General features: G+C 49.2%; 1 protein-coding gene across 8 annotated transcripts in view; it reads left to right on the forward strand.

Moving 5' to 3' along the window:
• Positions 1–6: 6 nt before the first annotated feature.
• Positions 7–15,721, forward strand: part of NRP2 (neuropilin 2) — an 88,781-nt gene continuing 73,066 nt past the window's right edge. For all 8 annotated transcript variants that reach the window (XM_014307043.2, XM_031058892.1, XM_005415911.2 and 5 more), the window contains exons 1-2: positions 7–130; positions 11,771–11,948. In XM_014307043.2, the coding sequence (XP_014162518.1) occupies positions 58–130; positions 11,771–11,948 (251 nt within the window). In that variant the 5' untranslated portion in view covers positions 7–57. The remainder of the gene's footprint in view (positions 131–11,770; positions 11,949–15,721) is intronic.

The following is a 15,721-nucleotide window of genomic DNA, read 5'->3' on the forward strand; positions in this document are numbered from 1 at the left end:
CGCAGCCTCGGGTCCTGCGTTGTGGGTTTCGTGTTTTTTTGTAATTTGTTCCGGAGGATGGATACGTTTCTTCTCGCCTGGGGATTTCTAGGGCTGTGCTTGCCCGGCTCTGGAGGCACAGCGGAGACAGGTAAGGCGCCCTCAGGAACGGGGGATGTCCCCGTCCGCCCAACTTTCGGGTTCCCGGGCGCGGTCCCGGTCTCACGCATAGATGCTTTGCGTGGGAATAAATTTAGGGAATGCATGAGCGATCGGCCGCGCCACGCAGCTTTCGCAGCACGGGTTTTGGAGGGGCTCATGCGTGCGGCGGGGCGGGGATGGCGCACCCCCGGCAAGGAGCGCAGCGCTTGCAGCCGCGCGGCTCCCAGCGCCCGGCGTGGACGGGCGGGGGGATGGAGCCGCACTGGAAAGTTGCGTGCTGGTTTTTTGGGGAGCTGCGGGGAAGGGAGGGGAAGCGGTGGGGCCCAGCCACATGTCGAACACCCGCATCCGAATGTCCGCCGCCCCCGCCGGTTGCAACCTCGGGAAACTTTAGGTGAGAAATTAAAATTGTCTAGCGGGAGCAGGCAGCCGGGGCCGTGCAGAGCTGAGAGCGGACGAAGCGCTGCGGCGGCGGCGGCACCCTCAGGAAAGGCTGCCCGCGGTACGTGCGGGACCTGTACGCACTTTGCAAACGCGGGGCTGTCCCGGGACAAGGCGGGTTCATGTATTGGGACGTGAGTGTGTTTTTCTGCTCCTCGCTGACTGGCTAGGCTGGACTGTCAGGAGGGGCAGGGATGAAATCCGTCTTTGCGTTGCTTCGGCATGGAGAGAGGAGTGGGGCAGGCTGACGCTGGGCCCTATGCTCCCCGGCCACTGGGTTTGAATCTCGCTAGTGGGGGCAACAGGGTCCCTATCTGGAGTAGTCTCTGGAGGAAAAGGATTTGCCGTCCAGTGCTCTCTCGGGGCTCGTTCTGTGCTCAGGAGCTGCCTGGCAGAACGGTAGTGCCAAGCCAGCAGCTGCTGAGCTGTGGCTTTGCCTTCCCGTTAGTCGGGGCCTCGGGACATGGCTCAGGGCCCTGAGCTGCGGTCTGACCCGAGCAGCGTTAGATGATGGCAGAGTGCATTCTCCCTTCTCCTGCCCCAGAGCTGTGTGGCCACCCAGCTTCCCCTTGAAAAGGGGAAATGAGAGAGTCTCTGATGCCTGAGAAAATCCCTCTCTTTTGCAGTGCGAAGCACAGACATTGCCGATAAACATTCAGCTGCCGGTTGGCATCACCTCCTTCCTTACGGTTATAAAGGAAAGAAAAAAAAATCCCATCTTTTGTTCAAGCAGGAAAGCGAATAGGCACTTGATGGGATGAAGAGAAAGGGCAGTGTCCTGGGAGGCCCTTGCTGAGTGCAACAGTCTTTTCAGATTAACCCCGTTGCAGAAGCAGTGTCTGATCTCCTGGAGCAGGTTTTGTGCTGTGGCAGATCGGGCTGTAACCTGGGGCCGGCTCCTGAGGGTGCACTGGCCAGTCTGCTTGTGATCTCTGTGGCCGCTGAGCCCGAGTGTGTGCCTGTGTTCGTGTGTTCACCTCCTTCTATCCTGGAGTGAGCTCAGCATCAGGACTGTTAACTAGGAGGAGGTTTGAGCAAACCGTGTCTCTCAGGCCATTCAGGCGCTGTAAGCGGTGTTTATTTGAATGCGGGGTTTTCCCGGCTAAGCAGAGCATCACATGGTGTTGGAACCAGCAAGGAAGTTGACTCTCTGTGGCCGACACCAGCGGTGGTTTGCCGAGATGATGATGTGTGGCTGCAAGTCCGGTCAAATGACTTTATTGCCAGCACAGTGAGCAAAGGTACGGGGTAATGGGATGCAAACCTCGATCAGGCTACACTCAGCTTCAGTAAATTAGCCAGCCTAGTAAGGGAAACATGCCAGAGGTAGATGGATTTATGTTTCAGTCTGGTGTATCTGAAAGCCTTCCCCCATTATGGAAGTCCCTCTTTAGGTTCCCTAAGGGAGGTTAGTAGAGAGGGGAGACGTTTTTAATAGACAATAATATGATAATCCACATGGAAAAAAACCTCATGCAATATTTCTACAGTAAGAGATAAACAGTGCAGCTGCCAATTTGTATGTAGCCAAGCAAACCCTGAGATAACCATGGAGCAGAGTGGGTGGGAGACCCGTGAAGATAAATCTGAAGGTTGGATGGCTGTGTGTTTTTCATTTTCCCGTAAAAAGCAATGAAATAAGAAAGTAACAGATTTGAGTGACCCAAGTACTGAGCCGTTCAGATGATGTTTATGCAGCTCTGAGCAAAGCTCACTCTGAAGCCTTCAAAATAGTTTACTTAAAAGCTATTATTTTTAGTAGTGACTTAGGAGATGTAGCAAGGTGGGGAGGGGGACCAAAACAAATTGCTGCCAAGCAAGCGCACGGCCACACATACAAACATGCACACACACACCCACACAAGCACGGAGTGTAGCGCCTTATGCCTGTGTGCTGTTAACTCGGCTCTTACTGGAAACAAAAGCTTTTTTAGACTAGGAATCAGATAGATAGTTGTCAAAGCATCACTGAAAACCACTGATACAAGCTCGGTGGGGGGCTTTGACCCAGGTTAGGATGCTGCATTTTGTTTTCCTAGTTTTACTGCTACAGAAAATCATGGTGTGTGGTGTTTGGAGTGACAGGCATGCATATTGGTCCCAGAAGGCTCTATGGAGGTGTTTCCCATCTCCCTGCCTTGTTCCTTCTGCCCCCCACCCCATCCTCCTTCCCAGTACCTTCTCTGTGTTTGGTACCTTGTGTGTGGCTTTAGAAGGTTAAAAAGAGAAAGCACCCCACTTTGCTGGGCTGGAGAAGGCAGCACTTCCCATCCTGGCAGGCGGGTGGGTTGGTTTCCTAGCAGAAACCTCCAGTGCTGCCAGGCACCAGGGCATGGTGGCCTCGTGCTGCAGATAGCTTGAGAGGAGAAAGCAGCATCCTTCATGGGGTTTAGGAAGCTGTCAGGTTCAGATAAGGCTGGGATCCTATCCTGTGGGACCCCCAGTTGTATTAATAAGGAAAAATTAATTTTTAAGCACTGGGGTTGCTGCCAAATTATATGACCTCTGACAGACCAGCTGTGCTAGGAAAATAAATTGTCTGCATCTGAGACCCGTGATCCTATCTGAAATCGAAATAGAAAAAAGTTGTTATTTAGCCATGGTGGTGGGGGCAGATTGCAGCAACCTGAGAGCAAACTGGAAGCTGTTAAACTTGTTCTCCATTGTGTAGTGAAGTCACCACCACCGTGCCCCCATGGAGCCTTGGGAATACAGTTGTCTAATCCGGGAAGTGCGGAGAACTGATGTGCCTGCACACACCCAAGCTGGGGCTGATGGTGTCAGCACAGGGGTGGGGGCAGAAGTGGGTTGTGAACGTTTCCAGCTCCATCCTCACTCTGTAACAGCCCTTTGACACATTTCTAATTATAATACACACACACAGACAAAGAGGTAGCTGGGCTATTTTCGAAATCCCTGTCTACACCCTGGTGGAAACCGCAATACTAGCAACAACATAAATCAGGGCTGTTGCTAACAGTGTTGCACACGGCTTAGCGCTACAGTAGCATGGGTTTAATCACACTCAGAATCAAAGGGTCAGCCTGCTCCCTGCCTGAGCCAAAGCGCAAGCTCGGAAGGCCGGATCCTGAGCCAGGCTTGATGCCTGTGCAGTGAAAAGACACAAACTCAGACACGGAGAAGAGGTTTGTCAGCACGAGGTCAGCCGGCACGGGGCCAAACACTCAAAATCACAACTTGGATCTGTAACCCTTTCTATGTGCAAGTGGTGCCCGTGAATCAGGGAGGACAGCTAGAGTAATACTGGAAGGCTGGGCTCCAGCTACAGCCTTGGTGAGGTGACCTCTTCCCAAGCAGTTTGGGAAAAGGGCTACAAGCAACAGGTTGGCATGCAAAATAGCCTGAAGTATCACTTGCAGGAGTGGATAGCTGTAAGGACTTTCTGTCTGACTGTGTCTCTCCCTGTCTTCATACTTGATGAGTCAAAGAAAATGGGCTCCAGAGATAAAGTACCAGGCTCCAGGTCTTTGAAAACTGCCCTCATTTCTCCCTGTGCATTTGAGACAAAGGCAAGACATCTGCCCAGCTGTTCTGGTGGGTCACCCGGTCGCTGTGAAATGCTGTTTGTGTAGGGCTTGAATGCTTGCCCTTTTCTATGTCCCTTCTAGGAAGATGGTGAAGCCAAAAGGATGCTCTCCTTTTATTCTGCTTATGTTTTATTGAAAGGCTTCTTTGAACCCCCTTTTTTTAAAAGGAACACATGCAGAAAGAGGAAGGAGGAAAACCCCTTCTGCATGTAGACACATGCACTTATAATCTCCCTGATTCCTCCTCTCTCTTCACAGGCACACAGATCTCTACCTTTCGTCTTACGCACAGAGCCACACCAGCCTTGCTGCTGCCACACATGCACACTTCTGCATCCATCCCTTCTCTGTGCTGTCCCTCACAAACCCAGAGCCCCTTGACAACTTTCACCCTCATGCACACCCCAAGCTCACTGCAGCTTTCCTCCCTCCTGTTTGACTGCTGAATATGTGCTCAGCAGGTAACAATGTGTTTAAGACACTCACCAGAATGTGCAATAACTTTGACAGCATGCTCAAATCCAGCTGCTGCTGAGCCTCAGCACCAGCACCAAAGGCTGAAGCCACTGCTTCTCGGCAGTGTGCATGGTGGGGCTCTCTGAGTGGCTCAGGAGGGGCTGCTCCCCTCCTCTCCCATCAGTGGGGCTCTTTGCAGCCAAGGCACTGCATTGTGCTCTGAGGCTCCAGCAGGGCCTCTGGGAGGGAGGGGCAAGCCAGGGGTGTTGTGAGATTGAGAGGCTCTGCCAGCTGCTGTGGGAAAGAGGCAGGGGTAAACTGCCACTGCCTGATGGGGAAAAAAGGATTCAGTTTCAGAATGGACCCTGACAGATGAGTTCAAAAGGTGTGAGGAAGCTGGGAGGGTGTGGGGGAGATGAGAGATGAGATAAGCTTTTTTTTCTTGTTGGAATTTTTGTAATAATAATACTAATTAGTATTTCAGAGGCATTGAACACCTTTCATCAAGCCTGAAGCTCTTTAGAGAGGAATCCTAGGAGAATCTTTTTTCCATGTGTACAACTAGAAATGTCTCTTGTCTCCATGGCCCTTGAACGAGTTTGTTACTGACAGCATTAATGGGGGTGGCTCAGCAAATTTTCACCATCATATTTTTTCCTCATGTAGCCTATAGGTAGGATGGCAGGCTGCCATGCAGGAAGGTTCAAGCTTCTGTTTCCCTGCCTGCAGTACTGGGGAGTTTTACTCAGAAACTGCCTGACCTACAGCTTGAGGGTCTCCTAAAGCTGCCACCTATTCCTGGGAGATGGCAGTGTGTTTCCATGAGATTTCAAGCCCCTGGGAGCCTAACAGAGAGGCAGGCATGATTTCTCCAAGTTCAAAATGCAGTTATTTGCCTCCCTTGCATGTGTACACACACATTGGCATGCTCCCCAGGATGATTACTGGAGCAGCCAGGAGTTGTAATTCCAGACCCACAGATTATATTTGCAGGCAAGCTGGGAGAATTGTGTGTACACGTCTCTATAGGGAGACTATCACTATTAAGTTGGTTACCCTGTTGGAATTGCATTTGCCTCTGATATAAGATGAAAAAATAATAGTTAGTGAAGGTGGATAAACGGGATATAAAATCTCATCAAATATATAAAAGAGGGGTTGGACAGGATGGACATTTAAAGGTCAGGGTTGTCACTGGCTCAAATGGTACAGAGCGATGTCAGCCCCTGGAAGGCAGCTATTCAGAACCCCAGGGGTAGAAATCAGCTGAACTCCAGTGATTTCAAAGCAAATTACCTGGATTTGCATGCAGGATTTGGCCCTCTCATTTTCCATGGTGAAGCTTGAGTAGATCTCTATTTCAAGGTTTCTACTTAGTTCTTTCGTGGATTAGCATGGGGGAAAAAGTGCGATTATCAGAAGTCTCCAAATCTTCTTTTCTCTCTCTTCCTCCCTCCAACATTCCCTTCCTATTTAAAAATAATTTGTAATTATCTCTTTTTTTGCAAAAGCTCGGAGCTAAAATCTTCCATTTGCTGAGCTTTCTAGTGTTCCCCTTTCACTGCTGTCCAGCGCTATAAAATGAATATATTGCATCCCTTCCCAGTTGCCTTAGGAAGCAGTCAAATGGCTGCATTCCTCAACTGATGGATTGGCGCGTTCCTTTCTTGCTTAAGCCCAGACAGTGTTTTATAAGCTTGTCTCATGACAGGCTTGAGACACTTTGAATTGAACACAATCCTAGTTCAAATCACAAAAGCAGTCTTTAAATTCTACTTCGCTGTGTCTCTACTTTTAAGTGAAATTTTACTTAAACTGGTAAAATTCCTCAATTAAATGTTCTGGGGACTCTCCCTGATTGTGTGAAGTCTGGGGATGTGGATGTGGGTAGTGCTCCGGAATGAAATGTGCATGTAAGAGCCTTGTGTTGTTTGGGTGTGTTTGTCCATTAATTTGTTCAGGAAGCCTTTGAAGCTTTATCTTGCAATCCAAAGCAAACATGCTTCTGCTAAAATGATCTATGCTACTGGGGATAAAACATCTAATCTTATTAGCTTCCTCTGCACTTTGTCTCTCTCCTTGGCCAATGGTTAAACTGTATGATTTAAGTCTGTTGTGTTTCTAACTCCTGTGAAAGTTGTGCTCTGTGGTTTGGGGTGAGATCTCCTGCCACGTTAGCTGTGCCCAGCCAGGGTCAGAGCTCGGGAAAGGAGGCAGGATGAGCGTTAATGGTAATGAGTCCTTGGCAGAAGAGATGTTTGTCTCCTCCATACCAGGCTTTGGCAAAGTGCTTGGGCACGCGTGGACCTTGAAAAACTCTGAAGAGCTGTGTGATGAACAGAACTGAAACATGGGTTTCCTGCACAAGGGCTTGAGCCAAGTTCAGCAGCTCTGAGAGAAGTGGGTCTTGTATGCCAGCATCTGTATTTTGCTGTGCTGTCAGAGGGTTGACAGGGCAAATCTCCTCTGCTCAGTGCTGAATCCTGGGATGGTGCTGAATCAGTGCTGAATCCTGGGACATGGAAATCATCTGCAGTGGTTGAACGAGAGTGTGAAGTTGGGCTGGAGGGCCTCATGCCAAGAAGAGAAATGACAAGGCTAGGCAGTGCATCTGCCTGCTGTGGATCGCCCACGTCTCTCTGTCCTCAAAGGCTGCTCTTTTCAAGCAGCACAGTCAGTGATGCTGCTGCTGCTTGTAAGGCATCCAGAACACCCTAATTTTTTGTGTGCAGCCCTGAAAGCTATCTCAAAAGTAAACTGACCTCAGCAGGTCAAAACACATGGTAGTGTTGTGCTGGACATTACAAGCTCTGAGAGGCTGTAGTATGTATGTTTGTTGTGAAACGGGCCTCTCTGGTGATGATTATTTTTGTTACAGACAGAGTTGGCTTTAGTTTCTGTGTGGAAGGTCCAACAACAACAGTGAGCCCTGCTCTCCTGGGGTGAGGAAAATCCAGAGGGGTTTAATCGGCAGGAAATTCAAGTAGGAGAATGCCCTGCTCCTGGCCTAAGGTTTCAGCATGTGCCTGATGAGCTGCAGAGCTGAAAACCCCCAAGTATAGGTGAAGGTTCTTGGGGCTTGGCTGTTATTTTTGGGTCCTCTGAGTGATGATTGCTTTTTGTGGCCTGGGGGAGGCAGGAGGAGACTTCATCAGGCTGGCTGTCTCCAGCAGGTCAGGGCACAGAAAGAGGTGTCTGCCTTGTAAAGGGTGAGGAGCTCATCTGCTGACACCCATCTCCATGGGAAACTTTGGAGCTGTGCACTGTACAATGCAGCCTTTGCAGAATTTTGCACCTCATGACCTTCTCCAAGTCTTCTTTTCCTATCCCTGTGGCTCGGTTGTCATCCTCTGGTGTAGTTCCCCTGTTGAGGTGGCCCTGCATGGAGGAGGTTGCAGGGATAATTTGTGTTATGGTGAGCCTTAATGAAAAGAGGGGTCTGCAGATTTCCCAACCCGACCATAAGTCTACTCCAACACTGCCAAGAAGTATTGACTTCTCTAACCTCCCTTGAGTAGCCCTGCTGCTCTCCTGTGGCCTTGCTGTTGGCACAGCACTCCACTGGCCCCTCTACTATGTGGACTGGCAGGGGCCCCAGCAGTTTGCTTTGAATGCCTGCATTTTGCTTACTGAGCAACAGGATGTCCCATACACCTGGCAGACTTGGCTTGTACTTCCGAATTTAATTTTAATTTTATTAAGTGAATTCAGGGCTGGCAAAAGCTGCTGAAGCCCATTAGCTGTGGAACACGTCTTGCTTCCAATGCATACAGACTAAGCAGTAGCCATGCCCCTAACCTTTTCTTTTTTTTTCTTTTGCATGCATCAGTTTGTAAGAATCCATTTACATAGAAGTTTGAGCCTCTACTGTACAAAGCAGGCCATATTTTATATAGAAGGACAGTGGCTGGCATGACTGCTGAGTCAAAACCCCATGCTCATCAGTGGGCATAGTGACAGATTTTTTTGTTCTCATTGCAGATACCTCCTAGATACCTGTGAGTCAAAAGAGAAAAAGCCCAACAGAACATTTACATAGATATTGAAGTAATTTTGCCTTTTCAGATAACTCTAAGAAGCCCTGAGTTCCTGGTATGCTATTGCCCACCATTGCAAGGCGGTGCTGTACTGAAGTAGCCCCATTCCTTTATGTGGATTCCCTGGTAGGAATGAATGAGAGGACAAAATATGTTTCCCTGAGAGACATAGATAAGCTTTCCTGCAGGTGGGAGACTTTCACTGCTCTAGGAAGATGGTGACATTTTCCTGGTGAAATCTGAACACTTGAGGGATGTGGCTGGTGCTCATATTTGCTTGGGAGGTTCACCTGCTTGTCCTGTTTTGCTGGAGAGGTCTCAGCTGCATGGAGCTGGGCTCCAGCCCCTCTCACTCAGGCTGTCCTCACTGGCACCAACAGTCTAATTTGGGCACCAAGCTGACCTGAAATTAGGATCAAGACTAGGAGTTTCTTTATTTTAGTCCCACTGAACTGCGATGGCGTTGCAAGGCAAAGGAGAAGTTTCAAGGTCAGAGTGGAACTGTGTTTCTGCTCCTGAGTTCATTAGTTGGGGAAGAGCTGACATCTCTGTTCACATGACAGTTCCCCTCCAAGTGGTTGAGCTGCAAGGGCTCACAGGGTGTTCACGGTATCTGGCATGAGTAAGGGGCTAGCAGCTTCTGAGTGGTGGGTGATGTTGGTGGTATCAGCCTAGCGGGTAGCATGTGTGTGAAAGCTGGAGAGACGGGAGGGAATCACGAGGTGTGGAAGGATTGACTGTGTTTTCATTGTTTGGAGACTTTGCCCTTTCCAAGAAAAATAATCTCCAGCTTGAATATTTTTCTTTGCTGGAGGGGGTGGACATGTGTGCAAACGAGGTGTGAATTTTTATGAGAAGGTGTGAAAGTGCGTACATGAGTGAAGTGTGAATTACACGTCTATTTGTACATTGATGTCAACAAGTCCATGAATTTCTTCTTTCCACGTGAATGTCTCTTTCTCTCCCTCCCTCCAAACCCACATAAACACATGTGTGGGCAAATATGCCTTCCTGAGAGAAGATATTTGTGCAAGAATGTAGGTTTGTAAATGTTTGTGTGTTGAGCAATCTCTCCTGTGGAACAAAACCAGATGTTTTTTGGTATTCTCAGCTCTTCATGGCAGTGCTGCGTTTTTTCCCCTCGTATTTTTCAGGATACTTACAGGATTATTTTAAGAAAAAGGGAAGGCTGCAGATCTGCCTTTGGGTGTGTGCGAAGAAAGTTATTTTGAATAATGAATGTGTTAGAGGGCATGAAAAACATGGGGGAAACTGAGTGTTTTTTCACGGCAAAGGAAGCCTCACTGGCCCATGAAGGGCCCTCCTGTTGCCCTTGTTTTTGCACAGGACACGTGCATTTTCTGCAGGCAGCGTGCAGGCAGCAGGTTGTTTGTTCAAAGTGCTTTTTTTCCAGGAAGCATTTCTGCTGAGGGTCCTGCGTGACTCCTGCTGCTTGCCTTGGCTCTGACAAGAGGGCAGTTTGAGCACAGACTGGGGTGTCACTACTGAGAGCTGGTAGACTTGTGACAGCCTGGCAGGGGACACTCCTGGGACCTGGCAAACTCTATGGCAGAGGAACAGAGCCAGACCCACAGCAAGGGGCTGAGGCCACACAATCTGCACAGCTTTGCTTCTCCTGGGTGGTCCTGGGGCTTTGCAGTGAGTGCTGCTGTGGAGGGAGAGGAACATCCCTCAGGACCAAGGCAGTGGGGAACGTGGTGGAATACACCCTTTGCTCTTGGAGCTGCTGGGATGTGTGGTTACCCTCCTGTATCAAGGGTGATGCTTCTCTGTGCCTTGGCTCCCCTGGGGGTGTGGGTTGTGCTGCAGCTTGCATCTCAGGGCATGCAAATGTGAATCTTGGGAAAAACCAGTTGCGCCCTCCTGCCTGTCCAGGGTCCTCTGGGGCTGTGGGGCTAATCCGACAGTGGGAACATCCCATGAGGGTTTGCATCCCACATTGTACCCTACTGTTTATTGCCAGGGAGGAGAACTTTCTACAGTGTGGGACCGGGGTAACCCCATATGCCTGCCAGCCTGCCCTATGGAGGGACTTAGGGTTTTGTTGGGTTTGCCCATTTTGGTGGGCTTTGTGTGTTTTGCTGGGTATGAAGAGGCAATATTGTTTTCTGGGGGCAGTGTTGCAGCTTGTGGGCCTGCGTGCTGATACAAGGGGGTGGCAGGGGAATAGGGAAAGCAGGACACACAATGGGGGCCATGGAGAAAGGGACTTTGGGATTTGTAGTGCATTATCAACTGACCCCGTGATGCAGATTTTCCTCCCAGCAAGTAATGCAATAATAAATTTGATTTGCAGCATTCATGAGATTAAATGTTTTTTTGATTACAAAATCACCCTCTAGGGCCTGTTCTAGCCCAAAGCTGAGAGAGCTTCCTCTGCTTACCACGCAGCCGTTGCCAGCCATTTGTGGGCTAGTCCCACAAAACCACCGCTGCTGATTATCTGTGTCTGCAGCTCCAGTGCATGGGTTAGCTTGCAAGTCTGCTGAGATGTGTTTGCTGGGGCAGGCAGGTTGGGGAGGGAGAGCACAGTAAAGGGAGAGGGGCTCTCATGGGGTTGCAGGCTGGGGCCAGGAAGGACAGGTACTGTCCTTAGCTCTGCCACACAGTGTGGGTGGGTCTGGGCTCACCAGCATCCCTGACATGCCTCAGTTTCCTTCCCTGGAAACAGCACAGCTTTCTGCCCTCCTGCAGCTGGATTGAATTTGTAGTGTCTAAATTCTGGTGTCTCCTGAGGCAGCTGTGGGAGACTGACACAGAACAGCTTGCAAAGGAGGCGAAAGAAGGGATAAAATGAGGCAGCTACAGATGATCTGATATCAATCTGTCTCTTACTTTATGGCTCTGTAATTGCCTTGGCAAGAGCATTCATTTCTCTTCTCTGGTCTGTGTGAAATGTGGTATGTAAGTGTGGCAGGAGGTGGAGGGGAAAGGAGTATGTTTGTTCTGCAGAATAATCCTCCTTGCCCAGAGATTAATATCAATATTAGAGTACCAAAGGGATGTCAATGGGCTGGAGAATGGTCTTTATCAGACCACTCCTATCAGTGGCCCTGGGAGCCCTGCTGTGCACACCTGATGCCCAGAACATCTCTCAATGCCTTGTTCCCTTCTGTGTCTCTGCAGCTCAGCCATGCGGGGGTCGCCTGAACTCCAAGGATGCTGGGTACATCACCTCACCAGGGTACCCCAATGACTACCCCTCCCACCAGAACTGTGAATGGGTCATCTACACCCCTGAATCCAACCAGAAGATTATCCTCAACTTCAACCCTCACTTCGAAATCGAAAAACATGACTGCAAGTAAGAGCCTTCCTCTACCTCTCTAGTACATAGTTACCTCCTCTTCCTGCTTTTGCCTAGTGGTATGGGTCTTGTACTTCCTTCCACTTGAAATCAAGCATCACTCTGAGCCCTCACAGTGCTTCATCTCTTTGCCTTTCCAGAGCAATGGTTGCCTGTGAGGTTGTAAGATGCTGCTTTGGACACATAGGACGAGCCTACTCTGCAATAAACCTGTAGTTCTTAACTTGGCCTGATACCACCTGAAAGCAAGATCCAACTGGTTAAAAGGTTAAAAGGCCACTGGTTTTTCTGTGTTGAAGTAGCCTCACTCTTCTTTTAAACCATGCTGGGAGAGCAGAGCAATTTCCTGCTGTGTAACTAGGCAGAGGTATGGCAGAGTGCCCTGTGGCTGGAGACCCAGATTCAGGCCATGTGAGGCTGGAGTGTGGTGGTCTGAGCTGTTTGGGCTGGATCTGACTTCCCATAGTGCTTTTTCTGCTATGTTTGGTAAACTGGGGAGATGGGGTTTTTTGCCTTTTATTCTCTTTTCCTTCTAAGAAAGGACCCAGAAACTAGATGTCTGGGAAAAACAATTAACAACTAGTAAAGAATAATTAAAGGCATCAAAGGGCGCCATAAAAGGCTGAGTTAATAACATGGTCTCAGCAGACATTGAAACCTGTGGGTTTCATCTGGAATCCACAGCCAGCTACAGGGATGCCTGAGTGTGAAGGAGCTTGGGGTCTCCTAAAACAGGCCTGACATAGCAGTCCTGCTCAATACACTGGTCCTGTTGATTAAAAGGGGTTGCATATGGAGAGGGAAATTCTGTTTGTAAAAAAGGACAAAGGAACAGGGGAAGCATTTATGGGGCTGCAGAATCAGTCCTGCGGAGAACAAAGAATTCAGCATGGGTTTGATGATGTACTGAAGGTTATGAAGTGCAGCGCTGGATCCTCAGCTATCATAAATCAGCATAGCTCCTCTAACTCTAATGAAGGTGTGCTGATTGATGTCATTGGGGATCTTGTCACCCCCTACAGATAAAGTCTGGGCTAATAAGGCTTTGAACACCATGAACTCTCCCTGAAGTCACTGTGTGTGCAAGGTGTTTAGTGCTTTGCAGGATCAGGCCTGTGTATAAAGAAGGGAGAAGGTACAGAAAGGCTTAAAGTGGGCATAGATGAACACAACAAGGCCTTGCAGTGGAGGTGAGAATGATAGATGCTATCAGATTTTATTGCTGTTTGCATAGGCTGAACTGCACAGCCTCCTCATAGCTAATGCAGTTGCCCCAAATTCACAGTAATAAAAGCTGTATAGGCCCATATTTGCAGTCTGAAGAGTGTGCCATATGTACTGGCCAGGACAGTGTTGTGTGCAGGGCAGGGATCAAACTGGGCCAGAGGGACTCCAGCTTCTGCCTCTTCAAGGTCCCAGGCAAGCAAAAACACGTTGGTCAGAGAGCTGGAAATCCCCATGGGCACCAGGCTTTTCCGTAGGAAGGTGCCAGTTTTAGCTCTGATCATCTTGTGCAACTTTTGCCATGCTTTGCTGCCTGTGAGAGAGAGCATTGTCTGTCCTAAGCTGCAGGTAGTGTGTTCAGTAGTGTGCTCAGGACTGCCTGAGCTCTGGGGGTGTTGCTTATGCCTTTGCTGCTTTTTGCTTTACTGTTGCAATCTTCTGAGTGGCTGCTGTGTGGTCTCACTATTTCCCTTTTTGTGTGTACATACACAAGGAAGCTTTTCTTAAAGGGAAATAGGATTTATCCACTTGCACTTGAGCTTCTGCTGGCCACAGCTGTGAGCTGAGAGCCAAGCTGACTTAGGGTGCCTGCTCTCTCAAGCCAGCACTGAAGAGGAGTGGGTTTGAAAGAGCTTCGTGGACAGTGCTTGATAGGAAGCATAACAGAACAATAAAAACAGTTCATGATAAACATGGCCAGAAAGAAATGGATAGGAGTGAGATTATTTTAAGTGACCGACCAGGAGGAGGCAAATACAGACACTGTATAAAGCTTGGGCATTAATACATTACATTACATTACAATACATTAATAATAGGTCACCATCTAGTGATAAATCTCATCTGAGTGTCAGAGGGTTTTTTATGAAAAAGCAAGGACCTCATTGCAGCTGCAGGTGTAAACCTTAACAGGAACAGGAGATCAGCATCAAAGACATAGTCTCAGGGCAGAGCCCTCCTTTTGACATCTCATCCTTAATATAGAGCACATTCACATCAAGGTGCCAGGCAGATGGATTCCATGGAGGCACTCACTCTCTGGGCAGACAAGGTCTCCTGCTCTGGTGTTGCTACCTGGCAGCTATTGGAGCAACAATGGGGCCAGTCTGTGCTTCCAGCTGCCAGAGGTAAACACCATAACCCCTTCCTCTGTTGCTTCTTCTTTCAATATTTCATTTTACCTTATTAGGCTAAAGTTTCTCCCTCATAAAGCATAACATTTACATTCCTAAAACCCATTTGAAAGCCTACAAAAATGTCTCCAAAGGTCTTTTTAGTTTTGCTGTGTCCCTCTGGCCTTCCTTGTATCTGCTTTGGATTTCCCTTTGGGACAGGAGGCATTTCCTCCTGTGTTTTGTACTGTGCCTGACACCCTGGGGACCTCTGAGGAAAGGCCAGTGATTTCCCCTCGGCCAGCAGCTGGCTGGAAGGGGCCTGTGAATGTGGTGCTGCCTAGATGCCAGAGCAAGAGCTGCCTGCAGAGAACAGCTTTGGCAGCCTGGAGGGTGGAAGCATCAGCCAGGGATGGATGCCCAAGGTGGCAGACAGAGGTGGCTGCTCAGTGCTGCTTGTTGCTATTGTTTTCTGGAGGCACATCTGGGCTTTTATTTTTCAGATGTGTCCAGCTGCATTAAGTAACTGCACTCTATCACCACCATCATGAAAGGAGTAATTTGGTGTAATTGAAGCCCCAGAACATCTCTCTCTGAGTGCTGTGTCTGTGGTCTGAGGAAGTGTCTTGCTTTGGGAGCACACTAGGTTAAGAAAATTGGCCTCCTCCTGCTGTTGTGGCTGTTCTGCACCAGCAGGGATCCCTGTGGCAGGGAGGGTGGGCATGCTGTGACAGGGAGTAGGGGCCAGGGCCATTGTTTGTGCTGTCCTGCAGCTGTGGGGCCACAGCAGTAATGCCAGAGCCAAAAGGGAAGTTTGATGCTCTGATAAAAGATCTGCCGAGCTATTCAGAAATGATCATTCTAGTGCCTGGCTGTTTGTTCCCGTCTGTGCTGCAAGTGCAGCTGTAGCTCAGGTACTGCACCCCACATCATTGGTATCTGTTCAAGGACCAGGGAAGTGGCATCCAGTGGAAAAGAGCAGGCTGCTGCTGTGGTGAAATGTTTCCAGTTCTGTGTAATATGGGGGTTGCTGGGTACTCTTGTGCATGCTGGGCTTTATTTGGGATCCCAGGAGTGACCTGAACCATTTGCAATAGGTGGGCAACAGGGACAGCTTTTGCAGTCATGTAGCTAAGCTGTCCACTCCTTCTTAATTGCCATTGTGCTGTTCTGTCTGCTCTGCTTGCTTGGAAAATCCAAGTCCAAAACCTCAGTTATGCATGAGTCATTGTGTTTATGACCAACCACCTTTTTGTTTGTGCCACCCTCCCGCTGCTGGTCTTCTCCTTGAACCACTAAAAGCTCCCTCCTGCATTTGGCTACTGACTCTGCCACCCCCAGCCACACTCAGCTGACCCTGCCAGAGAGTTAGGCTGGGCCATGCACATGCAGCAGAGGCACACTCCCTCCAGGCTGCAGTGGACGTGCTCATGC

This window comes from Geospiza fortis, unplaced genomic scaffold (genome assembly GCF_000277835.1).
Source record: "Geospiza fortis unplaced genomic scaffold, GeoFor_1.0 scaffold112, whole genome shotgun sequence".
In the NCBI taxonomy this organism is placed as follows: Eukaryota; Metazoa; Chordata; class Aves; order Passeriformes; family Thraupidae; genus Geospiza; species Geospiza fortis.